Source organism: Panthera leo, chromosome C1 (genome assembly GCF_018350215.1).
Source record: "Panthera leo isolate Ple1 chromosome C1, P.leo_Ple1_pat1.1, whole genome shotgun sequence".
Lineage (NCBI taxonomy): Eukaryota > Metazoa > Chordata > Mammalia > Carnivora > Felidae > Panthera > Panthera leo.
In genome coordinates, this window is record NC_056686.1 from 72239618 (window position 1) to 72267295 (window position 27678).

The 27678-nt window shown below is 40.1% G+C and overlaps 1 protein-coding gene across 1 annotated transcript in view; it reads right to left on the reverse strand.

Annotated features, from left to right (window-relative positions):
- Positions 1–8136, reverse strand: part of COL24A1 (collagen type XXIV alpha 1 chain) — a 404395-nt gene extending 396259 nt beyond the window's left edge. Inside the window, exon 1 of the mRNA XM_042952735.1 lies at positions 8081–8136. Within this exon, the coding sequence (XP_042808669.1) occupies positions 8081–8136 (56 nt within the window). The remainder of the gene's footprint in view (positions 1–8080) is intronic.
- Positions 8137–27678: the final 19542 nt, after the last annotated feature.

The following is a 27678-nucleotide window of genomic DNA, read 5'->3' on the forward strand; positions in this document are numbered from 1 at the left end:
CTTAAAACTGTCGCCAACTCTATAAACTAATTAACTGAATAATTACAGAAATCTCAACTGATATGGGCAAATGGCTGAACCATAACATTTTAATGAAGCATATAACAGACTCTTATGTATGGTGTCATCCATGTAAAACAGTGCTTAGTTTGCTAAAAGAACCCCCTGAGGAACTTGTGAAAAATGTAAATTCTGGGCTTGTCTCAGAGATTATGAATCATAAATTTGGAGTGAATCCTCAGTTTGGATACATTTTTAAGTAGGAGATTCTAATATAGATTGTGCGTATACCAAACTCTGAGAAAAAAAGAATTTAGAACATTTTCTATTTATAGTTACATTGTACTTAAAACACAAATATTATTTTGTTAAAATCACATATATCTAATTTTATGACACAACATTAGGTTATCCAACCCTTGTGTTTTGTTTTATCCTTTTCTCCTGTTCTAGATCAGTGGTTTCAAACTTTGCTATGCATCAGAATCACCTGAAGGGCTTGTTAAAGATTGCTGGGCTCCACCCAGAGAGCTTCTGACTCACTAGGTCTGGGTGGGGGGTGAGAATTTGCATTTATAAAGAGTTCCTAGGCAATGCTGGTGCTGTATGTCTGGGGTTTACACTCTGAGGACCACTGTTCTGGAACAGATGATGTTCAAGAGATGATGAAAAGCCTGTTTGGGATCTGTTTTTTATCTTCACCGCACAGTGGAATCAGCTGGGGAGTTTTAAAAACTACTAATACTCGGGTCCTGCCCTCCCTACCTCCTGTCCCACAGATTCTGATTTTAATTTGTGTGTGGTACAGAGATTTTTAAACACTCCCCACCTGGTTCTACTGTGCAAACAAGTTGAGGACCTCTGTGTGAGATAAAAATGCTATCTCTAGGTTCTCCAGGATAGATCCCAGTGTGATCTAGACTTTGAGTAGAAAGAAGCTCTTTCCCTTTCAAATTTATATTTCAACAAAATAACTGACAGGATATATATCAGTGAGACTAAAAAGTAAGGATTAAAATCACTGAAGGAGAGTACATCAGAATTATGCTGTCTTAGCAGAAAATGGAATGTGAAAGGAAACACTCAGGCGCATCAGCTGTACTTCCCAAGGTAATCTGGCTCACTTAGAGTTTAGAAACAACCCAACGGGCACTTTTTCGTTCAGAGCAAGCTAACTAATGAAGAGTACAGCAACCGGCACTATTCATTTAGCAATTCAGCCAACTCATAGACTTCCCCAATGACCTCAGGGGAGAAAAATGAAAAATAAAGTTCTTTCTAGACATGCTAACAAGTCCATTCCTGGTGTAAGGCAGGAAAACCTGAACACATCAAACATCCCTTAGCCAGGTGATCTTAGGGGATTATGACAAATCAGTTGAGCCATACATTATGTAAGTGTACCTATGTATTAAAACTGATGACTAATAGAGAGGTAGAGATTGATGACTGAAATAGAGATTTTCTTTCTCTCTTTCTAAGTATGCCCCAAACTAACAGCCAACTAAGGAAGAACATATGGATATCCATATCCATAGCAATATGGATTCCATTATGCCTAACCACCACCCCCCACCCTCCCCTGAAGCTCCAGCCATATCGCATTATACTGTATTCCCTGGAGAGACCTTGTAAGTGTCTGAAATGCCCTCTCAGTCTTCACCTGTCAGAATCCTAAATATCATCAAAGCCTAATTTGAATAACATCTGCTCCGTGAAGTTTCCATCATCCCTAAAGAGGGCTGGATTCTGTACTCTTAATGCTATAATTGTAAATTTATTATATCCCATATATATTGTACCTTTTAGGATTAATTAGTAAGTAAATATCTGAACAAGCAACAAGTTTTCACCTTTTATCTATTTGTTACATGAAATTGACAATTAGTAAACATTTTTAAAAAGGAAAGGAGAAACAGTAACATCTCCCAATGAATGAGGAATTCAATTCTTCCCTATGGACCTAATTCTTTTAACACTTGAGAAAAGGAAAGTAAAATAAGGGTACTTTTAGTTGGTTGTCCAAAGAGAGAAAGAAGAGAAAAAAGAACTTAAAAATATCTGTTATGATAGGTTAAGTGGAAAGGCTTCCTCTTCTCCTTTTTTTCATTTTAACTGTTTTTCTCATCTTTGAAGTGGGAACACAGAGAAGACATCAAGCTTAATTGACACACTCAGTTAAAGAGCCAAACTCCATCACTGTATGAAATGGATGTCTAATAAATCCAAGCTTTCTGGAAAATGGTTGGGTTGGGCTTGTTTATTTCTTTGATTTTGCCCTCCTCCCCCATGATATCACACTTACTATACATTCACTTAATTAAGAAAAAATACACATTTCCACATGAGCCGATAATAGAGTTCTCAGGGGCATCAGCTGTACTTTGTGCTTGTCCCATTGTACTATGCATGCATTTAGTGCTAAGTCTTGCTGGAGTCCTTGAATAAGTTAAAAATTAAACCCGTATTAAGCTGGAGAGAAAACCACATGGTTAATAAGAAAATAAAACTACACTGGAGTCAAAATACTAAACCTGCTTCTATTTGTAACTTACGCTGTGACCTTGGGTGGGTCATTTCAATTTCCCGAGTCTTGGCAACTTCTCTATTATGTGATGGTATAATATAAATTTCATATTTTACATTCCAAATATAAAACCTCAAAATCTCTGTGTGGTGGGCTCCTGTTAGTATACTAGCATTAGATGACAAAGATCAAATTATTTAGCAAGATATTCCATAAATCACCATATATAATAGACATGATATTTAACAAGTCTGGAAACGTCTTCCTACAGTTCCATGCAATACTCTCTTAATTATGTAACCTAAAATAGTCTACTAAGTTTGCTCATTTGTTCACATATTTACTTCAACAAAAACTCTAGTTGTTATATTAAATATGAATACTTTTCAAATATTTGAAGCATGTCTGTTTTTGTTCACTTTTCTGTATGTCTGGACTGTAAGTCACTAATATAAACTAACCAGAACATATACTCAGGCATTACACAAAAACAGACGGGATCTAAAAGAAGTCAACAATATGGTAACAGTCAATAAAAGTTTAGAAAATATAACCCATGATCTTAATATCTGAGGATTTCTAACAAAATATGAAATACTCTGTGTGTCTGGTCTGCTAGCCACATTTTCAGTGTGACAGAAGCCACAATCAAAACATAACCAGACATGTGAGAGGTAAAGGCCTGGAGGGGATCAGACAGGAAATAGATATCCAAAGACCATACTCAGAATATTTAAGGAACTAATATCCATCCCAGGCATCTTCCCTAAATAATTCTTAGAGCTATTCAACTTTCTCCTTTTCTGAAGGGTTTTAGTTACTTTAGGGGAATCCCAGGCATCTTTTTGTTTAGGCTGCCCATGAGACTCTCAGGTATTATGTCTTCAGGCTACTAAAGCTCATTCCTACATAGATTCAAGTTAGAATAGTAGGAAGGACTTGTGAAATCTCAGGAATAGGGAATTTGTTTTGTGAGTTGGTGATTTTAATTTAAACCAGTTGGAAAAGGCAAAATAATCTGAAAACGACTCACATGTGATATACATAGATAATTTCAACAATTTCCATTACACTACATTTACAAGTCAAAAACTTTGTTATGCGAACTTTACTTGTTGCAAAGATCCAGAAATAGTAAAATTTCTGTCCTTTATTCCTCAAATACCTGAAAATCATTTCTCATCCCAGCAGTGGGGATAAAGCTGGGTGATTCAGGGAGTAGTCACTAGCTTACATACAATGACTTTCTCAATCAGTTCAACTCAGTAGGTACTTGTATAACTAATGCAGTGTGAAGCATTAGAACTTTTGGTTAATTTCCAAGTGTAGAGGGAATTTATGAAGTACGGGAAGATAAATGCCTAAGCACTTCAAGGGATCACAATGTCTAGGGTCCAATCAGTAGCAGGGAAGAAAAATACCTCAACTAGTCCGTCCTTGTAATACCAAAGAGATTGTTAAAATGATTGCTACCTAGCCTTAGTGAAGTTCCTGACACACAGCACTGTTAAATAAAGATTGTTAAATGAATGAGTCAATCTTCAGTTAGTAAGACTATCAGGTGGTCTTGAGTTTCAATAAACATACAACTTCTCTAGTGTCTTCTACATGCACACTGATTCCAAGACCAAGGAGTGAGGTCATCCTAACCTCCATATGTTTAGCTAAGAAAGTAACCTGGTTTAAAGGCCTGTCACAATCTGGTCTCTGGTCTCCAGATTCAGCTCTGGTCATTCCTTCTCAAGTATGTGTGCTTCAACCAACTTCATTTCTTCCAGGCCCTCAGATGAACTGTGCTGTCTCACCATTCAGCCTTTTAATGTTCTGTCTGGAAAGTTCCATGCCTTTTCCAGTTAGGTCTCTGTGTGGATTTCATTTCCTTTGGTGAGCCTTTCTTTCCAGGATTACCCTTCCATATACACCCCACCTTCCCAGGACTGCTAGGTGTCCTCCTGCCTATACCTTTATCTCATTTTGTTATACTTGGTTGTTCATTTTCTTTTTCCAATACCAGATTGGGCACGTAGGGAGGACAGCAATTGTGTTTCTGTCTTGCTCCACCACTGTATCCCTTCTGCTTAGAACAATGCTGGGCACATAGCTGGAGCTCAGAAAACATTTGTTGAATATATGAGTGCATGATTGAGTGAATGAATGACAGAATAATGTTAGCCCTTTATGAGAATGAAAAGGAAATGGTCTTCACTTCTCATTCAGAGTTACAAGTTCTAAAATAAGTCACAGTTGCAAAGCATGGCAAGGAAAGTAGCACAGCTATTTTCACTCCCAGGATAAAATTTATTTTTCTCCTGTCACTTCACAGATTACCAAGCAGAATGTCTAAGCAACACTCAAAATTACTTTCCATAATTTACAATACCTGTCCTTGAGACATCAGTTTTATTTTAAACATCTACTTGATAGCAAAGATAACTTAGCAACTTTAAAGAATAGAATTTCATGCCAACTAGGAAATAGATGTTTATATTCAAAACTCCTCCCCTCCCCCCACCTTGGTTATGGAAACCCTGTGATTACAACAATAGTATCTAACCCTGACTTTTGGTTTTAATCTCCCTTTATTACTTCCACAAATTCACATTAAGCAACTCACCTAAAAGCAGGACCATGCGGGGCAGCTGGGTGGCTCAGTTGGTTAAGTGTCCAACTTGGGCTCAGGTCATGATCTCACAATTTGTGGGTTTGAGCCCCACATGGGGCTCTGTGCTGATAGCTCAGAGCCTGGAGCCTGCTTCAGATTCTGTGTCTCCCTCTCTCTACCCATCCCCCACTCATGCACTTGTGCCTGAGATCACTCTCTCTCTCTCTCTCAAAAATACATAAACATTAAAAAAAAAAAAAAAAAAAAAAAAGCAGCCCCATGAAACAAAGGATCCAGTTTTAAAACTGTAAATGTTTTTGGATGACTAATCAGAATTGTGATTTTTAAAAAACTGCTCCTGCTCTTACAAAAACTTCACCACAAGAGGATGGTGGAAAATTAAAACCTCAAGGATTTCATTAGAAACTCTAAGGTTTAATTCAGTGGCTTGACATTATCATCAGCTAATCAGCTGCTTCTGCCAAGTCCCCTCCCCTACAGGGTTGGTAGCAGTTTTTGTTTTTTCAAATTGAAGAACGCATAATTCTTTAAGGAAGTTGGATTTTTTTTTTTTTTTTTTTGAGAAACAGTTTTCTCAGATCAATCAGTAACTACCTTTTCCCTACTTGGCATGTGTATAGTTGGAGGTATAAGGGGCTGCAATCTGATGTAACTTTGAATTACTTCTTTTTTTTTTTTTTAATTTTTTAAATGTTTTTATTTATTTTTGAAGGAGAGATAGAGACAGAGCATGAGTGGGGGAGGAACAGAGAGAGAGGGAGACACAGAATTCAAGCAGGCTCCAGGCTCTAATCTGTCAGCACAGAGCCGGATGCGGGGCTCAAACTCATGCAACTGTGAGATCATGACCTGAGCCGGAGTCGGATGCTCAACCCACTGAGCCACCCAGGCGCCCCTCTTTGAATTACTTCTTAATTGTCTGCAGCCCACCCTCACTGACAACTGTAGTGGAATAAGCTGGATGTCAAGGAAGCTGCAAGGTACCCCCTGGCAGAGAGGCCTTCTAGCCCCGTGTGTTCTCCCACAATCCTCTATCAACCAACCCAGCGTCTCTCTGACAGGGTTCTTTTCCCATTCCACGTAGTCTAATTTTTCCTCAGTTCCTTGGTGTAATCCATTCTGTTTCGTTTCTCTGCCTCCCTCCCCCCAATCATCTGGACCCAATTTACAAACCCCAAACTGCCCAAAAATTTATGCAGGGCCTTTTCTGGGAGCGTCTGGAAGGGAAGCGTAAACCAGACAAGACAGAGGCCAGGAGAAGATCTGCTTTAATCCTCGAGATGGAGCAAAGCTACCAACCCCGCGGATGGCTGGGCAGCGACGCAGGTCTTACTCAGTGTCCAAGGGAAAGCCCTCCGGTTGGGAGCTGGCCGGGAGCGCAAGAAGGGCACAGGGATGAACGCGGAGGCGTCGGCCGGACAGGAGGTGGAGGGCCTCACCCAGCTTCTCCCGTTGGAGCCTCCCCTCGGGGACCTGAAGCTCATTCCACCATTCCACCCGCCCGTATCAGCAGGAAGATGCGAGTGGTCCCGCAGGATCCGCGGCGCCTGGAGCCTGGCTTTCCAAGCGGGTCCATGCTGAGGGGCTCTTCAGAAATGTGGCGGGAAACCTGCCTGGGAAGCTGGTGCGACCCACGTGAGCCGCCCTGGGGAAGGTGACCAGCATTGCCTGACCTCTTCTGGGACCGGGACCTCCCTGGTCGCGGGCACCTGGGCCCACGCCCAGCGTTGCGAGCCTTCCTCCCCACTGATTCGTCCGGCTGCGGGAGCGTGGGAAGGTGCGTCCTCGGTAGCACGGAAGCCCAGCCGCCCAGGCTCCAAGGGGTCAGAGGAGAGTGAGGGCGAGCCCCAGCCACGCACGGCTGCACGCGGCTGGGAAGCACATGTGCACACAAACACTGCCACAAGGCGGTCTTTCTCCGCGCCCCGCCTCCCTCCGCCTGCCCTCAGCGGGCACGGTCAGTTCTGCCCCCTGCCCACCTCCCACCTACTCTCCCAAGGGGCAGCTTGGGGGAGAGAACGACCACAGCCACTTTGGTCCCGCCCGCCCCGGGGCCAGAAACAAACTTGCATAACCCACTGACCTCTTCCCGGGGAAGCAGGGTAGCCAGCCCAGGCACGCACCCCCCTCCACTCTCTGATCCCAGTGAGGGAGTAGGAGCAGGTACCAGCGCCCAAAGAGGAGGTGGGGTGCCAGTCCGGGCCTGCGCTAACCCTCCGCGGGAGGAGCAGCCCCGCCCCCGCGTCCAGCCCCTTCCCCAGTGACAGGCCGGTGGAGCAGGACGCAGCCTCGGCCCCAGATGGGCAGCACGTGTGTTGGCTTCCTAACAACAAGAGGAGATTGCCTCTGAGTGCAGTCGCGCCCTGATGCCCGAGGTTTTGCCGGTACCCTCTCCCCAGCTCCGGCCCCCCTGCCCCATGTCTGTTCCCCGTGGTCCAGGCTGCGGCCACAGAGCCCAGAGGACCGCCAGCACCCCATCAATCCCCAGGCTGAACGCCGGAACAAGCACCGCGAGAAAGCAGAACCTCAGCCAGGGCCCTGAGAAAGAAGGAAGGAGGGCGCGAGGGCGGCGGGAGCTGGAGCCCCGGCGGGCTTCCGAGCTCAGCTCGGGAGTCGCGGGAGTCGCGGGAGCCGCGGGAGCCGCGGGAGCCTCTGCCGCCGGAACCGGGACGCGCGCCAGCGAGCTTTTCCTTACCAGCCACAGGACCTCTTTAGCATAAACTGAGAGATCCGCTGGCAGGAGGCTTCCTTTCAAACACGGCGTTTTACAAATTGAGGAGACAAGGGGAGGATGCCACGGCTGCTCGCCGGCTCCCAACTTTAAAAAGTGCCAAGGAGCGGGAGCACAGATCTCCGACCCGCCCAGTGGGTCCAGGGATTGGGGAGAGGGGTGAGTCTAGCCCTTGCATCCTGGCGATTGGGCTACTTACGTTTTTGCCGTGTGGGAGACCTTTCCACGCCTTGTCCTGTGGGCTCCTAAATGCATTTGTATGCATTTGTCCCTGCAGCGAAGCACTAACGGAAAACAGAAGGCAACTCCGAACTGCTAAGGGTGCAGGTACTGGCCACGAAAAAGGAAAAAAATAAAAACAAAAAACTCACATGTAAACGATGCTCCAAAAACCTCAACAACAACAACAACAACAACAACAACAACAACCAGGGAGGAGGGAAATAGGAAGGGGGGGGGGAGAAATAGCACGCAAAGGGTAGATCTACGGGAGCTAGGCTTTCTAGTTCCCTAGCTCGGTAACGGACAAGCCCGGGGGGGAGCGCTCCTCTGGGAGGGCGGGCGAGAGGCGAGACCTCACTGGCAGGCGGCGGGGCGCCGGCAGCAGCTGGAGATCGGCCGCGAGTGCAGCCCTCGAGTTCACTTGCGGTTCAAAGGCGACTCTGTGACTCCAGTGGAGCCCTCAGCTTTGGGCCTGGGAGGAGAGAAGGGTTGGGGGAGGGAAGGAGATGAAGGGGGTGAAGGGTGGGGGAAGTCCTTGGAAACAACCCGCGCTGGAACATTTGTCAGACAAGCTCACACACCCACTTCGGAGATCTAGTTGGTGCGAGGGGGCTGGCAGCAACTGCAGGCGCTCAGCTTTGACTGCCGCCGGCTGCTTCCCCTGGAAGAAGAGGAGCGCAGCAAATCCGGCCGGTGTTAAATTTCACCGCTCACTGACTTGCAATGACATCACCAAACACAGTGCACACCTCCCCCTCCGCCCCGCAACCTACCCCCGACCCGAGCCCGGCTCCCGCGCCCGGTCCGCAAGCCCCTGGGCCCGCAGCCTCCCCGGCCACGCCCCGACGCTCCAGCTTCCCACGCCACCCTCCCTCGTCGTCCCCGAAACTTGTAGGTGACTAGTATCCTTCCTTCGTCCTTTTTTTCCGGCAGTCCCCAGTTTGATGTTTTCCGCTTGCATGTCTCCCATCCCCAATTTTTCATCTCCGTCTTCTTCACACACACTGTCTGGAATTATACTCAGCGGGACCCTTCATTCTCCTCCGACTTTCTTGTGTTTTTGCAGTGATGCTTGTGGCCTAAGCCATATTATAAACGGACTGTGACGGTCTCCTTTCTATCTTTCCTCCCCTTCACTCTTGACTTTGAGTCTGCCCCCTGTACTACAATTTCTGCTTTCTGCCCTCCTCCAGTTTATGAGCATGGATTAATGATTTGTGTTTATGCATCTAGAACAGGCTAAGAGACTACAGTCTTTCCAATTTGAATACCTTCTCCAATTTTTGTAACACATTTTTTTTTAACATAAGCTTCGATCCCCTCACAGCCCTTTCACAGCCTGAGAGAGAAGTCTACCTTCCAAATTTTGGGGGGGAAATTAACTTTCTGATTTTATCATTTTATTAATAAGACTGGAAATTACAGGAGGCCAGGGATCTATTATCTTACTCATCACTGTATTTTCAGCACCTAAAATACTACTTAGCATGTCTGTTTAATGAGTGACTGCTGTATACCATTGAATATCATTTCTCCAACAAGTTTTCCTCGTCTATTCTGGGTGCCGTCCACAGCTAATGATCCCTCCACATGCTGAAAACCATCCCACACTACACACATATTATAAAAGTTAAAGAGAGCATATTGATGAATGGAAATGATTGATGCAACCCTTGCAATTTTAGGAATTTTCTTTCCAGGAAAAATTTGGGGAGTTTTTGTTTGTTTGTTTGTTTGTTTGTTTTTGTCCAGGAATACAGAATTTAATTCATCTTTCTTTCCCTCAATTTTTCAACTTTTTTTCTGTTCATAATGTTGAGTGTGGATATTTGAATGCCGTGTGAGTATTATTAAAATGTATCTCAGGTTCTTTGACTACAAGAAGAGAACAGTTGCTAGAGGTCTTATCAAGATGCCAAAGGGTCCATACACATAGCTTCAAATAGAGTACATTTGTTTGTGGGAGCAGAGGCATTTGCCTAGTAAAAAATAAACAATGTAAAGCTCAAATGCTATAGATTTTTTAGGATGGTAGAGATTCGTATAGATCAAATTTATCAAGACAGATTAACCAAAGACCCTGGGACTTAGCTGGGCCTTGAAAAGTGAAGATGATTTTTATAGCTTGAACAGAGAAAGATAATGTGTTTGGAAATGGAGAACAGGGGACTCACAAAAATGGGCAAGAGGAGGATATCTTAATTATATTCAGAGGAAAAGAAACAGATTCATCAGTTTGGATTAGAAGTTTGTGCATCACGGGGAGCCTGGGTGGCTCAGTGGGTTAAGCGTCCAACTTCAGCTGAGGTCATGATCTTGCAGTTCGTGGGTTCAAGCCCCGTGTCGGGCTCTGTGCTGACAGCTCGGAGTCTGGAGCCTGCTTCAGATTCTGTGTCTCCCTCTCTCTCTGTCACTCTCCTGCTCATGCTCTATCTGTCTGTCTCTCTCAAAAATAAATAAACATTTTAAAAAGTTAAAAAAAAAAGAAGTTTGTGCATCAGAAGGGAGATTGAGAGCAAAATATGGAAGTCTCTGAATGCCAGAATAATGGTTCATTCAGTCATTCAGTATACCTACTATGTGCCAGGAACTCTTCTAGGCACTGAGTTACACTGGTGAAAAAAATGTGTGAAAATTATTCCCTTCATGGAGTTTATATTCTACCATTTAATATTTGGTCTATGAGCAATAGGAAACTAATTAAAGAACTTCAAACTGATGAAAGATCATGTTCCAAATTACCATTTTAAGAAGACTGATCAGTACCAGATGTCAAGATTGAAAAGAGAGAAGGTTGGAGGATAAGTTAGATGTAAGTGTTGAAATATGCTAGTATCTTGAACTGTGGGAGAAATGATAGAAAAGCTAAATAAGAGAATCATTATTAAAAGAAATTAGGAAGGCCTGATAACTGGTTACATTGGGAAGGGAGAAAATAGAGATGAAATTTCAAGTCTGAATGACCAAAACATTATGCCATTGGCCAATGGTCAGAGAAGACAACTAATTCAGTTTGAGACATATTTAGCTTGACATCTTGGTAGGAAATTCTACTGGAACCATCCAAAGGTCTGTTAGAGTTGAAAGCTAGAGTTCAGGAGAGAGGCCAAAGCTACCGTTTTAGATATCTTCATTATCTGCAAGTGGTATTTGAGATTTTAACAGTGGAGTCTATTTTCAAAGAAGTGAATATCAAAATGAAGAACAGAGAATCAAGGATATAAACTTAGGTTACAGAAAGTGGGGGGAAACAATGCAGAATTAAAAGACACAGAACCAAAAGTATGCAACATTTTTAACTAATAGTACAGGAGTTCAAAAAATAATAATATAGTAAATACTTCATAATATTTACTATGCATGACATAATATTTACTATGCATGAGTATTATTTTAAGTACTTTTTAATCTTTTTAATATTTATTTATTTTTGAGAGAGAGAAACAGAGTGAGTGGGGGAGGGGCAGAGAGAGAGGGAGACACAGAATCCGAAGCAGGCTCTAGGCTCTGAGCTGTCAGCACAGAGCCCGACGTGGGGCTCGAACTCATGAACCATGAAATCATGACCTAAGCTGAAGTCAGTCGCTTAACTGACTGAACCACCAGGCACCCTTGTTTTAAGTATATTTTTAAAATATATTAACTCATCCTCTTAATGAATCCTATTAAGTAGACACTTTTTATTATCCTCATTATACAGAGGAGGAAATTAAGGCAGAAAAAGATTACAGTTGAATCTTGATCAACTCAAGGGGTTAATGTGAGGAAGGAAAGGAAGGAAAGAAGGAAGGAAGGGAGGGAGGGAGGGAAGGAAGGAAGGAAGGAAGGAAGGGAGGGAGGAAGGAAGGAAGGGAGGAAGGGAGGGAGGAAGGGAGGGAGGGAAGATGGAAGGAAGGGGAGAATTATTGACAGCATCAACTTTATCAAGAGTCAGTCTGCATGGGTTTAAATCTTGATCACCAGTTTTTTGATCAGGCAAATTAACTATAATTGACCCTTGAAGAACATGGATTTGAACAGTGTGGGTCCTCTTATATATGGATTTTGTTCAATAAAATACTATAAATGTATTTTGTCTTCTTAGGATTTTCTTAACATTTTCTTTCCTCCAGCTTAATTTATTGTAAGAATATTGCACATGAGTTGCTTTCTACAATTATGGATTCCTGAGTCTTATGCTTAGAGATTCTGATTGAGCATGTCTGAGGTAGGACTCAAGAATCCGCATTTTAAACAAGTAATTGTTAAAAGTACTATAAGTAATTGTGATACAGATTAACTAGTGATCATATGTTAACATGTCAATCCATTCTTGACTTAGTTATTGAACACAATGCTTATTGACTGCCTGTGAAATCTCTTAATGAGTAAGTACTCTCATTCATATGTACCTGGGAGGAATCACTGTGACTTAATTAAAATTCCATGCTTAAATATTTACTGAATTAATGAATAACTAAATAAAGAGTGTCATGCCTACTATGTATTAGGCAATGTCATAAGACTTGGGGTTATGAAGAGATGTGGCATAATTACTACTCTTAAGGAGCTTATAACCTGCTAGAGACAGAATCTAGTAAGAAAAATCAACTGGTATAAATGATTATAAGAAAAACCAACCAGTGATATAGGGCAGTTGGGGCACAAAGGAGATAATACTCAATTCTATTAAGAGTGAGTGGAAGCACTTGAAGCTTGGGTCTTTAAAAATGAGTAGGTGAAGGGGCGCCTTGGTGGCTCAGTCGATTGAGTGGCTGGCTTCGGCTCAGGTCATCATCTCAGAGTTTGTAGGTTCGAGCCCCGCATCGGGCTCTGTGTTGACAGGTCTGAGCCTGGAGCCTGCTTCGAACCCTGTGTCTCCCTCTCTCTCTGCCCCTGCCCCTGCCCCTGCCCCGTTTGTGCTCTGTCTCTCTCTCTCCTTCAAAAATGAATAAAAACATTAAAAAATTTTTAAAAATGAGTAGGTGTTATGGGGCACCTGGGTGGCTCAGTGGGTTGAGTGTCTGATTTCAGCTCAGGTCATGATCCCACAGTTTGTGAGTTCAAGCCCCACATCAGGCTCGCTGCTGTCAGCCTGTCAGTGCAGAGCCCACTTTGGATCCTCTGTCCTCCGCTACCCGCCTCTCCCCTGTTTGCACTCTCTCAAAACTAAATAAACATTAAAAATAATAAGAAGAAGAATGAGTAGGTGTTTGCCAAGTAGACAAGAAAATTTAAGCCAGTCTGGGTGAAGGTGATGGCACAGGAAATAGCATGGAGGTATTAAAGGTCCTAGCACCATTATTAGTGACCTGTGATTGGAATGACTATAATATAGAGATGAGTATGGAAAGATCATGGAGTGCCTTCATTGACATCTGAGAGATATGTGTTTAAACATTACTCATTTTAAAATATGGGCCCTGGAAATTAAGATTTCATTTTGTGTTTAGTACATGATGCACCTAAGTTAGAGAAACAGAATTTGTCAAAGTGATAAGGGATACTTATTCTGGCTACAATAATTAGGTGGGGGCCCCAGGCCAATAGTTGGAAGGATTCTTTAACTGGAGGCTTTGAGAAGATGACAAAAATGTTCATATAAAGGACTTATTCACTTTGGGAAGAGAACAAATACATTTGTCAAATAGCTAATGAAGGCATGTTTCTATACAATGTATTACAAATGATAAAATATCGAGTACCTCCTCACTGGAGAAATTGATGAAAATTCTTAGCTTGGATGTTGAGGACATTTTTCTAGGTCTGAACCAATGTGAATTTCTCATCTTTTATTACTCAAACTTTTTTTTATCTTTGCTGTCGCTATTTCCTTCCCAAGTCTGTTTATGCTGGGATCTTTCTTCCTTTCTTCTTTCCTTTCTTCTCAGTCTCATGAATTATTTCAAATGTACATCTAAAATGATGTTCCTTTTTTAGTTTGCTGGTCCAGGAGCTGGTGAGCACTACATAATGTGTTCTTCCATGTAGGTGCCCGTGTTCTTTGAGACGCTTTGGGGTATGTGGTGCTGGAAGTGTGTTTTATTCTGACTTTTAGTGGGAGGTGCAGCAAGTTTCTTGAGACTAGATCTGAAAACCAGACAGAAACACAGACAGTCTTGATACAGTTTGCATAATACAGAGTCCACCATTCCAATCTGACCCAACTACATTCCCTTTGAGCAGGATCAGTTCCCTTAATTCACACAAACTATAGCCTAGCTTGCCTGTTCAAATAAAACCCGGAAGTACCAAGAACGAAGATGCACCCATTGACTACTAATTACTTATCTCTGACATCCCAGCTGCCTGTTTCTCATTCCTTCTGTGTAAAGTCTCACTGTTCTAGCCAGTTAGCACAGATTCTTTATCGTTCATTTGTGCAGTAAACTAAATGGAAGCTACCTATTTATTTGAAGGCAACTCGCTTTTCTCTGGCAAGGAACCTTAATCAGTTTTAGGGTCTTAACCAATGGACTAGGATAGTCTGAGTCCAAATATCAGACAAGATAAAAAAAAAAAAGGGACACATATGTACAGTAGATTGTCCCTCTGATATTTTATCTTGGTCTGCCATTCAAACATGTGTGTGTGTGTGTGTGTGCGTGTGTATGTGTGTGGTGTATAAAGTTTGCACAAAATTAAAATATAGCTTCAGGGATGTTCGTTACAATGGGCATCATGCCAATGAAGCAAAGTGTTACAGTGACACCATTCATACCACTGAAGTTCATGATTCTTAGCATTTCCATTTTTTAATATATTCTGAATGTTTGTTTATTCATTTTGAAAGGGGGAGTACAAGCAGGGGAGGGACAGAGAGAGAGGGAGAGAGAGAATCCCAAGCAGGTTCCCAATGTCAGCACAGAGTCCGATGTGGGGCTTGAACTCACAAACCACAAGATCATGACCTGAGCCCAAATCAAGAGTTGGAAGCTTAATGGAATGAGCCACCAGGTGCCCTATGCCAGCATTTCTGTTTTAAACCCCTTCTGAATGAATTCCAAAAGCTACAGTATTACTAGAGAGCCTGTGAATTTTCAAATGTATATTTAAAGTTAAGTTAAAACTAGTACTTTGGAGTGTGCCTTTGAAACCTTAAAGATTTCTCCCCTGACTCTCTCTTCCCATTAAAAATTACTTGCTGTAAACAATGTGCTCCTGATACCAGATACAGTAGCAATGTAGAGACAGGAAACAGACTGATTGAAAGAGAATTCTCTATAGAGATACATATTTTTCTAAACTTTTTAGTGTATCTCCACCCAAATTCCTTTACAGAATTGTTATAATGGAGCTATTTTATGGGAATAATAGGTATTTCAGGAGTGAGAGGAATTTCTACTCAGATTTACTTTTCCTGACTCTCCTCTGGCAATTCCCCTCAGTTTTCATAGTACAAAATTCTAGTCTAAAACTTGTGGAAAAAAAGTTTAATGTTAACATCTTTTATAATTAGAGTATGATATTTTTCTAGATGTACACAAATAAAATAGTTTTTAAAAAAATAGCTTGCAGCTGTGTTAACAGGTAATTGTGGTGCATAGAATCATAATAGCATACTAAACATCATCTCGTAATATTAAAAAAAAAATTTATCAAGAAATATATCATGGGAGGTGCCTGGCTGGCTCAGTCAGTAGAGCATGTGACTCTTATCTCAGGGTCGTGAGTTCAAGCCTCATGTTGAACATAGAGCCTGCTTAAAAAAAAGAAAAAGAAAAATGCCATTGAAAGGGTACATCACATGTGAATAGAAAATTTAGAGAAGAATAAAACACAATACCAAATGGGAGATGTCACAATATTAGTACCTTTACGCCTCTCTGTTCTTCACTCCCCTCCCTCTACCCCCACTGTCACCCCAGTCACATCTTCTAACATTTTAGAAAACATTTTATAAGAAGGTTTAGGTTGAAACAATTTTGTTTTCAAGTATATGAAGAATTACTATTTATACTCAATGGCTTTGTGAAAGATGATGCTCGGGGTTATAATATTTCTTTCTCCGCCGAAAATAAATCCTTTGGTTTTTAGCTTCAAACACTTCTACATTCGTCCAGCGTGTCCATGGCTATATCTATGAGACTCATCTAGACCTTTGGCTGGAAAGAGCTCTCCCATTTCTAATCTCTCTGCATGCCACAGTTGTTTCCCAGCAGCCCCGAAAAAAAGAAGAGTGTATGATTAATACCAGGACTCAATATAACTACTCTTGATTCTGTTGGCCCTCATCCAATGGAGAAAATGAATCCAAATGATTACTTGGGACCCTCTTGTACTGTAAAATAAGAATTCCAATATAGTCACACTTTTATTTATACCAAGGTCTCAAAGATTTCAGATTGGCAAGAATTCCAACATGAAGTTTTCTAAATTTGCCCTTTGAATTGCACATTCTAAAATTATTTTTTCTGACAAAATTCTTAGGCTTTAATATTTACTATGATAGAGTACATGCCTCCCATTTTGTTCCAGCAAACACTAGAGCTTATACTAACCATATGAACTAATCACATAATTTTCCTTCTATTTTGTTTAGTGTTTGTACACAAATGTTAAATCAAAATTCTTTCCCTGTGCACATGTTGAGAGAGAGACAGAGAGACAGAGACAGAAAGAGACAGACAAGACTCAAGAACCGATTTCTTTCTCTTTAAGTCTATCTATTTAGCTCATATTTCCACATTTCAATTTAGGAAGTAAATTGACTAGGTTTTACTTGGATAACAGATTAATCATTTCTCTCCTCAAAGGAAATTTTAGTCATGTTTAAAGACTCTATAACAGTTCTAACAGTTCTTTAAATGAATAGTTTTGTTAATATTGAATAAAACTTAAAGAAATGCAAAACCACTTTGCTGTTTAGACTGTCTCAAAATTAGGGATTTAAGATAGTATCTGCCCACAATAATCACTGATCATTTTCTTCTCAGAGGAAGCATTTAGTTTAGTTTTTTTTTTCATTTACCCATCCATATAGCCACTATCCCCAAAGTGTGTTTTAACAAAATATTTGTAGCCTAGGACAAGAACAATGTATTTTGGAATATATATTCAAGGGGAAACTATTTAGAATTCCATTAGCGCCAGCCCAAAAGTATGGGGCATTACTTTGGTTAAAGAAATACTAAATGTGGATAAAAAATATTTAGGAAATATAAGAAATGGAAAGAATTAGAATGTGCCTTCAAGGGTAACCAGACTAATTCTAGGAGAGATGGATGTTCTTCCTAAAAATCTTTGGTTTAAATAAAATGCAAGAGAAATAGTGTTGGACTACATTAGCTAAGATGAATTTTTTCCCCTGGATCAGCATTTTATAAAAGAAGGAATATGAAAGGAAGGATTTTTAAATTCATGGATCATATTGCATAAAGGATTGTTTCCATTATATGAAAGTTAAGTAGCTTTTGAATGTCATGAATGAATATCTGCTTTGTGTAGAATCCTTCTTTTAAATGCGCTGTGATATTAAGCACATTTATGTAAATAATGGGTGATGGTTTTAATATTATATAAACATCACCTTTGTTACGTGATACCTCTAAAAGATTCTGCTGACCCTGTTACTTTTGGCTTGAGAAATCAGTGAAATCATATAGGTTTTTAAGGAAATCCACAGGAATGTATAAAATTCCCCTCACTCTGGATGAGAAAATCAATGCTCTTCTTATGTACGTACATTTCTATAGGCAGGTCTGTAGCCTACAGCTGGAATAAGTCCATGTACATTTGTATGCGATAGGGTAGAGTAGACGTAACCCAGTATGGGATCAAATCCTAGCTTTGCCCCTTAAAAACCATGGGATCTAAGGTAGATTATTTAATTTCTCTCCTTTTCAGTTTCCCTGTTTGCAAAGTAAGGGTAATACTACTATTCATGTTCATGAGGGTGCTGTGAAAATTAAATGAAATAATCCATGTAAGGTGCCAAACAATCTCTGACACATAGCACATGCTCAATAAATGTTACGGCCTCCCAACCACCCTCTAAGGTCTGCAGTCTTGGTATTGTTTATCCCCACTTTACAAATCATAAAACAGACTTGAAGACAAAGCTGAAGTCACAGAGCTAATGAGTAGCAGAGTCACATTAGGGATACAGGTTTTTCTGATGATAATGAAAATGATAATAATAACAGAGGTAACACTTTCTGATGATAAGGATAATAACAGTAGTAACATTATTATTATTTTTACTATTGTTAATGACTTTCGTGCTGGTTGATTGATTGGCATTTTACTTCTTATTTGCGACTCCTACAAAGCTTTCATTATAGACAAGAAGTATCCTCTCACAGAGGGATAAGGTTGTCTTTCCTAGCTGCATGGTACAAGCCCAGCACGACCAGAAAGAGTCCTGTTTCACTTGGAAACAAAACAAAACAAATGCTGAAATTACTTTAGCTATCAGTTCAAACTGGGATGCATCTGCCTCCAACCCTCTACAAATGGTAATGATTACTGTTGTTTTCTTTAAATTTTTTAAGTGTTTATTTATTTTTGAGAGAGAGACAGAATGTGAGTGGGTTAGGGGCAGAGACAGAGGGAGACACAGAATCCCAAGCAGGCTCCAAGCTCTGAGCTGTCAGCCCAGAGCCCAACGCGGGGCCTGAACTCACGAGCTGTGAGATCATGACCTGAGCCTAAGTCAGACGCTCAGCTGACTGAGCCACCAGGCGCCCCGCGGTTACTGGTTTTAATGTTGATGATTCGCCACCACTCAAGACCTACATTTATATCCCATAAAAGAGTGTGTATTCACAGCTAGTTTACATGTGACATAAACATCCCTATGAAGCCTAGAGTGTTTGCTTTAGACTCTTAGCCAGTTTGCTCACCAGATATTAGCAGGCCAGAGCCCATGTCAGTGCCACAAAAGATATGTTTCACTAACACAGACAGCTTAATACTGGCTAGTGAATCTAGTATAATCAGGAGAAGAAAATCCTTTTTTCCCCTTATTGGCTTCAATATCTCTGAAAACCTAGGAAATCTGTGGCCATGTGTGTATAGGGTAGAATATATATTTCCTTATAAGTGAATCAATGTTGATCCTAGATAAGGTTCCAAAGGGGTTAACTGAAAAAACTGCTCAGACGTATGTGTGTACGTGCGTTGCACACACACAAGCTGTGACCATGTGAAGCCAGTATGAATTCACAAACAACAAGATCTGACAGACTAATCTAATTTCCTTTTTGGATAGATTGGCAAAACTGAGGGATCAAAGGAATGCATATCAATACAGTGTATCTGAATCTTGGCAAGACATTTGACTAGATTTTTATGATACTCTTATGGAGAAAAAAAGAGAAATATGTTTTAGATGATAACAAGCCAAATAATATATAATTACTCAAGGGATGCTAATTAATAAATAGATATGAACTGGCATAAATATCTTCCAGTATATCATAAAGTTCTGATGTAAGCTCTTCCCAAGTTGAAGTTTTCAGTTCTTAAATAAGGACATTGAGGACATTTGAGGATACTGATCAAATATGGAAACCATTTATCACTGGGATTTGAGTGGGGTGACCAACTTTTCCCAATTTGCCTCAGACTTTCCTACTTTGAGCACTGAATGTCCCAAATCCTAGGAAACCCCTTAGTCCCAGGCAAACCAGTGTGATGGTTAGTCACCCTAGATTTGAGCAGTGACTATGAGTTAGAAATGACCAGGCAGCAAATGACCAGTTCTGTCTGATTCATGACAGAACCCTAGTATGTTTGAGGAGCGATAAGTGGTTCAGGGTTGGAAGCAAATACTGGTACACAAGAACAGATAACTAGGAATAAGCTTCTATAGGATTTTTTAAAATTGTGGGGAAATATGCATAAAATTGACAATCTTAAAAAAATTTTTTTTAATGCTTATTTATTTTTCAGAGAGAGAGAGAGAGAGAGAGCACGGAAGCAGGGAGGAGTAGAGGGAGAGGGTAAGGCATAGCATCTGAAGCAGGCTCCAGGCTCTGAGTGTCAGCACAGAGCCTGATGTGGGGCTCGAACCCCACGAACCGCGAGATCATGACCTGAGCCAAAGTTGGACTCTTAGCCAACTGAGCCACCCAGGTACCTCCATAAAATTGACCATTTTAACCATGTGTAAGTGCATAGTGGCTTTAAGGTCAGAATTTTGTTCCTTCTTAAGGCTAACTTATGTGTGTGCGTATATATATATATTTTTTGTTTATCCATTCATCCCATTCATTCATTGAGGGACACTTGGGTTGCTTCTACCTTTTGACTTGTGAAAAATGCCACTATAAACATGGGTATACAAATATGTTTGAGTCTCTATTTCAATTATTTTGGGTACATGCCTAGAAGTGGAATTGCTGGATCATATGATAATTCCATTTTTAATTTTTGGAGGAACCTCCATACTGTTTTCCATAGCAGTGACACTATTTCCATCAGGAGTGCACAAGAGCCCCAGTTTCTCCACATCCCTGCCAAAAACATACTTTCTGTTTCTTTATTTTTTCATATAGTAGCCATCTTAATGGATGTGAAATGGTACCTTATTGTGGTTTTTCATTTCCTTAATAATTAATGATGTTGGTCATCTTTTCATGTGTTTATTTGCTATTTGTATATTTTCTTTGGAGAAATGTTTATTTGAGTCTTTGCCCATTTTAAAAATTGGGTTGTTTGTTGAGTTTTAATTCTTTATATGTTATAAATAGCCATCCTATGGGGTGTGTCCACAGACTTTTAATGCCATCAAATACATTGAGGAATATCCTCTCACAAGATGAAATTATTTAAGAATTTTGAACAGACAGTATGAAGAGATTTAAATTTAGGCGGTTTAGTCTGGAGAAGAATGATGAAAGGGGAGGAAAGCCTGAAGCAGGGTGACAATACAGAAGCTCTTCTCGTTATCAGTCAAGCAATAGTGAAGACCTTTGGTAGTAGAGTTGAGGAGGAAGAGATATACAAGAGATTTTAACAGGGCAATATCAAAAGGGCTGGATGACTGATGAGTGGGAGAAATCTAAAATGATTTCCCGGTTTGTTACTTAGGAGATCAGGTGGATGGTAGCATCATTCACCAAGCTCAGGAGTCGAAGGAAAGGTAAAGTCAGTTTTAGATAAATTGAATATGAGGTGCCTGTGAGGCAGCTACATGGATATGCCTCATTGGAACTCAGCTCACAATCTGGGCTTGAGATAGACTTGTCACTGTGTAGGTGAACCCGGAAACCATATATTGTCCAAGGACAGTGTGTAAAGTAAGAAAAGCATATTGATTTCTGAGAAACACCAAAGTTTATGGGCTGGGCAGAGCAAGAGAAGCCCACAGAGAAGAGCAAAAATAAATATCCATGAAGGTGAAATTTATATGGATACAACTTCAGTTCAGTGTAAGGATGTTCTAAAAGTTAGAGTTGCCCCCAAATGGGGGAAAATCCTTTTGGTGAAAGTGAGTTCCCAACTACTAAGACTACCACTTGCCGGGATGTCACAGGAAGGATTCAGTCCCTGGTGAGGATTTGGTTTTCGCATTAAGAATATACTTTTTAATGACTAGAAAAACATACTCTTTCATCAGAAAACAATGAATTAACAAAACCCTGAGAGATCTTTACTTGTTTAAGACTTGAAGTTCCCAGGACTGATTGAAAAAGAAGAAATACATGAGGCTTTCTCAGTCTTCCAAATCAAGAGCTAGGCATATCCCCCTCAGAAACTGCTACAAATATTTTTGGAATATAAGCCAAAATAATAACTGTGATTCTCTTATAAATAACGCTTGCTGAAAGACTCAGACATACTGGCCAAAACACTTTGGTTCCAGTAAGAGAGCTTGCCAGCTCTTCGGAAGACATCTCCCCCTGTGTCAAAAGAAGGCTCTGTGTGTGTTACAGTTTTATTTACAGTTTTTAATTATGAATATTGGAACATAATAAATAAAGGAAATATGAATAAGAAATAAACCAGAATTATGCTTGTTCTCTGTCCCAAATCACGCAGTTTACAAAATCCCTGGGAAATGGAAAGCAACAGAGTAAAATCTCTCCAAAGAGCCACTTGATAAATATTCCATCTTCTGGCTGGAAGGAAAGAGCAGCAACCTTTGCTTCTGAGTCCTTCATTTCATCCTGTAACTTACAACGAGGCCCACCTGCCTCAACATGCTGACTGACAGCACAGCTGCATTCTGTCAGGCAAGGTCTGCTCCCAGAACCCACCAGACCTGGATGAAGTTCAGATCACCAGTTAATGCAAACTCATTACTGGTCTCCGAGGAATGGTAACTGACTTTCCAAACAAATACGAACAGTCTGGGAATTATCTCTATAGTCTACACATAGGCAAAGCTATTTGGAAATGAAGGCAATAAGTCCTTTTTGTGTCAAAGCCTGAATTATTCATTTTTTTTGTCAGCCCTGGCATTCCCACCTCTAAGAAAGTGGGATTTCTATAAAAACTGCACCATTCTAATATCCTTTCAGTGTCAGTGATGATTTGAACCCTGCCTCAATCATTTATTAGCTATGTAACCTCAGCTTTCTTGCCTTGGTTTCCTTATCTGTCAAATGAGTTATAATACATTAAGAGCTTATGGGGGCGCCTGAGTGGCTCAGTTGGTTAAGTGTCCAACTTCGGTTCATGTCATGAACTCATGGTTTGTAGGTGTGAGCACCACATCAGGCTCTGTGCTGACAGCTCAGAGCCTGGAGCCTACTTCGGATTCCATGTCTCCCTCTCTCTCTGACACTCCCCCACTTGTGCTCTCTCTCTCTCTCTCTCAAAAATGAATAAACATTATGGGCGCCTGGGTGGCTCAGTCGATTAAGCATCCGACTTTGGCTCAGGTCATGATCTCATGGTCCATGAGTTCGAGCCCTGCATCGGACTCTGTGCAGACAGCTCAGAGCCTGGAGCATGCTTTGGATTCTGTGTCTCCCTCTCTGCCCCTTCCCTGCTCATGCTCTGTCTCTCCTTCTCTCTCAAAAATAAATAAACATTTTTAAAAATTAAAAAAAAATGAATAAACATTAAAACAAAAATTTTAAAAAGAGTTTATAACAGCATGGATACATAGTACTCAATACTCATGCAGGATATGCAGGGTTTCTGTACCCATCGATTTAGAGGACTCATCAAATCAACTGATGTTCTTCCTGAACGAGCAAGGGAAGAGGGCCAAGGATGGTTAGAAAATTAACCTTTGGTTCAAAGTCAATATAGATTGCTTCACTCGCTGAGCTATTGGTTTAAATCACCTTTTCACACCTATTCTTCAGGGTCTAGGGTCTCCAATCTCTTCCTGATGAGAAGTTATTTCTCGTATAATGACATCCTCCAAATCTTCAGCATTCTGACCTGTGTAGGGTCATTAGAGTTCCAGGAGAGAAGAGGTTTGGAGGCAGGAAAAAAACAATTGCTAAGAGCTGATATCATCTAGCTCATCGATTGAGTTTTTGAACTAAAGTACCTTTCTATTTTAAGCTATCACCATTATCACCAAATCACAGAACTTTACAGCCGGAAGGGACCTATGATTATTATTATCAGATCCAATTGTGTGTGTGTGTGTGTGTGAGAGAGAGAGAGAGAGAGAGAGAGAGAGAGAGAGAGAGAGAGACAGGCAGAAATGCTAAGTCATTTGCTCAATATTTTTTAACAAATTAGTGGTAAAGAACTAAAATTCACCCCTCCTGGTTCAGTTCCTTCATTCATACTTTTATCCAACAACTATTTCTTAGATTATTCTGATATGCAAGATATTGAGAGTAAGGAGGTAAACAGTCTCCCTCAAGCATCTTATAGTCTAGAGGAGATTTATACCAAGTAGATGGGTACTATGTTTTAATGGTAAAATATTAAGTGCTTGTTGGGTGGAAAGATACTAGAAGGGCATGTTAAAATCTCCTGAAAACAACTCATCATCATTGAGTAGGACTTACTTTGGGTAACATTGTCTAAGGCTTTAGGGATATAAATATACAACGGCACAACTATTACCTTCCAAAGGCTGTAAAGCTTATCACAAATATAGTAAAAACCATCACATTGCATGTTATATGAGTGCTGCAGACAGTACAGTACCAAGGGGTTTAAAAAGATGGAGAGCTTGCCAAGGGATGGGCCACTGGGGGAGATGAAAATGACACTAGGCTTTGAAGGAAATAACATTGTGTGCTCAAAATTTATCCCAAGAAAGCAGAATTGCGATTCTTCCTTATGTCAAATCTGATTCCGTCCCTCAGTATGATGGGTGTTCCCATGACAGTCTTTTTCAGAACTTAGAAGGAAGAACTTAAATGTGATGGCCTTAGAGCCTCCCTTCCTCTGCCATATGTCTTATTTTCTCTATGCTTACTATTATCCTCTCTCATGGATTTTTTTTAAATATTCAAATGCATTTTAGAGATTATTCACCTATTCCCTTCTCAGTATCCCACTTTAGCTGTTCCTCAACAAAGCCTTTTCCTAATCCATCCTCTTAAGACATATTTCACAATAGGTTTTATTTTTTATGTTAAATTTTGACATTTTTCCAAATATAGCTCAATATGTGACTTTTAAGTAAAAAGTTTTCCAAACAACAAAATTGTCACAATGTTACTATTAAATGTCTTTTAACCATACAAGTGTGAATTCGTGTGTGTGAATTTTAAAATAAGTATTAAAGTCTACCAAATGAATGATAAGAAAATAGATTAATATCAAACGCCTGGGCATTATTAACTAAACTTGGATAAACTGGGGAATTTTCAAATCAAATACAAAATCATCAGCCCAAAATGATTAGGAGAAAAATGATTAGGAAAAAAATATGTATGTTGCATTTCCTAGGAATCTTCAAATGTTTGTTTAAGAATAGCCAAAGCAGGGGCGCCTGGGTGGCTCAGTCGGTTAAACGTCCGACTTCAGCTCAGGTCACGATCTCGCGGTCCGTGAGTTCGAGCCCCGGCATAGGGCTCTGGGCTGATGGCTCAGAGCCTGGAGCCTGCTTCAGATTCTGTGACTCCCTCTTTCTCTGCCCCTCCCCCATTGATGCTCTGTCTCTCTCTGTCTCAAAAATAAATAAAACGTTTAAAAAAAATTAAAAAAAAAAAGAATAGGCAAAGCAGGGGTGCCCTGGTGATTCAGTTGGTTGAGTGACCAACTTTGGCTCAAGTCATGATCTCACAATTTGTGAGTTCGAGCCCCACATCTGGCTCTGTGCTGACAGCTCAGAGACTGGAGCCTGCTTCAGATTCTGTGTCTCTCTCTCCTCTTCGTGCTTTGTCTCTCTCTCTCAAAAATAAATAAACATAAAAAAAAATTAAGAATAGCCAAAACAATTGCATTAAAGATAAGGTACCTAGACAACACTTTGAAATCATATTTCTAAAAATGTATAAATTTCCCAAGTTCCCTACCTTATTTAAAGAATAAGTTATTTTCCCAGGAAGGAAGCTTCACTTTAAAAACAACCACTCCAGTATTTTCCTTGCAAAGAAATAAGTCAGATAATTCCAACACATGGAATTTTACTTGGGGAAAATGCAGAAATACAGGGAAACTTTAGTAACTCTTTGGTACTAACTACCACTATGAAATTCCTAGAAGTTTTCTTCTTGATGAAAGATGATGAGATAATAATCAATGTCTACTAAGAAACAAAATAAACAAAAAAACCTGGAAACCAGCAGCAAGTGGTTATATGAGATCCGTATGATATTCTAGAAAGAATCTGGACTGGGATCAAGATGCCTGGATTTGCCACTTACAAAGCAGAAGAGAGTGACAAATGTATATACTTGTGAAACCATCAACCCAAACAAGACATGGCATGTTTTCCTCACCCTAGAAAGTTCTCTAGTTCTCAAATGCCATCAATCTCCTCCCCTATCCCTGCCCCAGACAGCTACTGATGTTATTTCTACCACTATAAATTAGTTTTACCTTTTCTAGAACTTCATGTAAATGGAACCATATTATATATATTCTCCTGTCTGACTTTTCCTGTCCAGTTGTTTTCAAGACTCATCTATGTTGTCATGTGTGTTAGTTTTCCTTTCTGCTGCAGAGTATATCTCATCGTATAAATGTACAATTTATTTATCCATTCCCTTATTGGTGGACATTTGGGTTGTTTCCAGCTTGGGATCATTTTAAATAAAACTGCTATGGGGGCACCTAGGTGGTTCAGTTGGTTAGGCGTACAAGTTAAGCTCAGGTTATAATCTCACATTTTGTTTGCTTGAGTCCCACATCAGGCTCTGCACCGATAGTATGGAGCCTGCTTGGGATTCTCTCTCTCTCTCTCCCTCTCTCTCTCTGCCTCTTCCCTCTCTTATGCTTTCTTTCTCAAAATAAATAAATAAACTTAAAAAAAAACTTCCATGGATAATCTATCATCATACTATTTGTTTTCCATTTGTCTCTTCAGAGTATTTTTTCCTCTGTTTCTTCTTTCCTGCCTTTATTTGGTTAACCAAATATATTTTTAGTTTTCATCTTATTTTCTCTATTGGCTTCTTTACTGTAACTTTTGTTTTTAATTTTTAAGTGGTTGCTCTAGCACTAATGATATGCATATTGAATTGATCAAAGGCTATTTATAGTCCAATATTTTACCACTTACTCCTTATACCAGACTCTTCACACTTCCTATATGCTACTCCCATGTTACAAATGCAATAATTTACAAGAATATAACCCCATTCACCTGCCCTACCTTTGTGTTGTCATATCTGTTACTCCTTCAGAGCTGTCAACCTCACTTTACAATGTTGTTATTTTCCATTTAAATGATAAATGACTTTTATATTTACCTATTTACTTATTTCCAGCACTCTCCATTCCTTGCTATAGATTGGAGTTCCATAAAGCATTACTTCCCTTTAGCCTGAAGAATATCCTTTACCATTTCTTATAATGCAAGTCTTTATTAGAAGAACTTTTGGAAACTGTTTCTGGAATTCTTCTAAAATTGAATTGATAGTTTTTTTTTTCTTTCAGCAATTTAAGGAAATTATTCCACTGTCTTCTGATAAGTTAGCTATTCATTTTATCATTACTATATTGTAATTAATATGTCTCTTTCCCTTCTGCCTTCCAGATTTTCTTTCTCTTGGGTTTTCACCAATTTAATGTTTTTTTTCTTTATTTATTACTGCTTATTTCTCAGATATAAATCAATATTTTTAATCAAATTTAGGAAATTGTAGTCATTATGTCTTCAAATATATTTTATTCTCTATACTCAGTCTCTTCACTTTGGGGACTCTGCTACATGTATGTTAATCTATTTGATATTGTTCTATGGGCCCTGAGGCACTGTTAATTTTTCAATTTTTCTCTCTGTTCTTCAGATTAGAAAATCCCTGATTCATTGATTCTTCTGCCATCTACACTTTGCTGTTAAGTTCATCTGGTGAATTTTTTATTTTAGTTAGAATTTTCCACTGTAGAATTTCCATTTCTTCTTTAAGTTTTTGTACTCTGCTGAGATGCTCTGTTTCCCCATCAAGATCACACATTCCTTTACTTACTTGAACACATTTTTTTCTTCGATTTTTTTAAACATATTTATAATGGTTACTTTAAAGCCTTTATTGCTAAAACTAATATGTGGGAACTCTT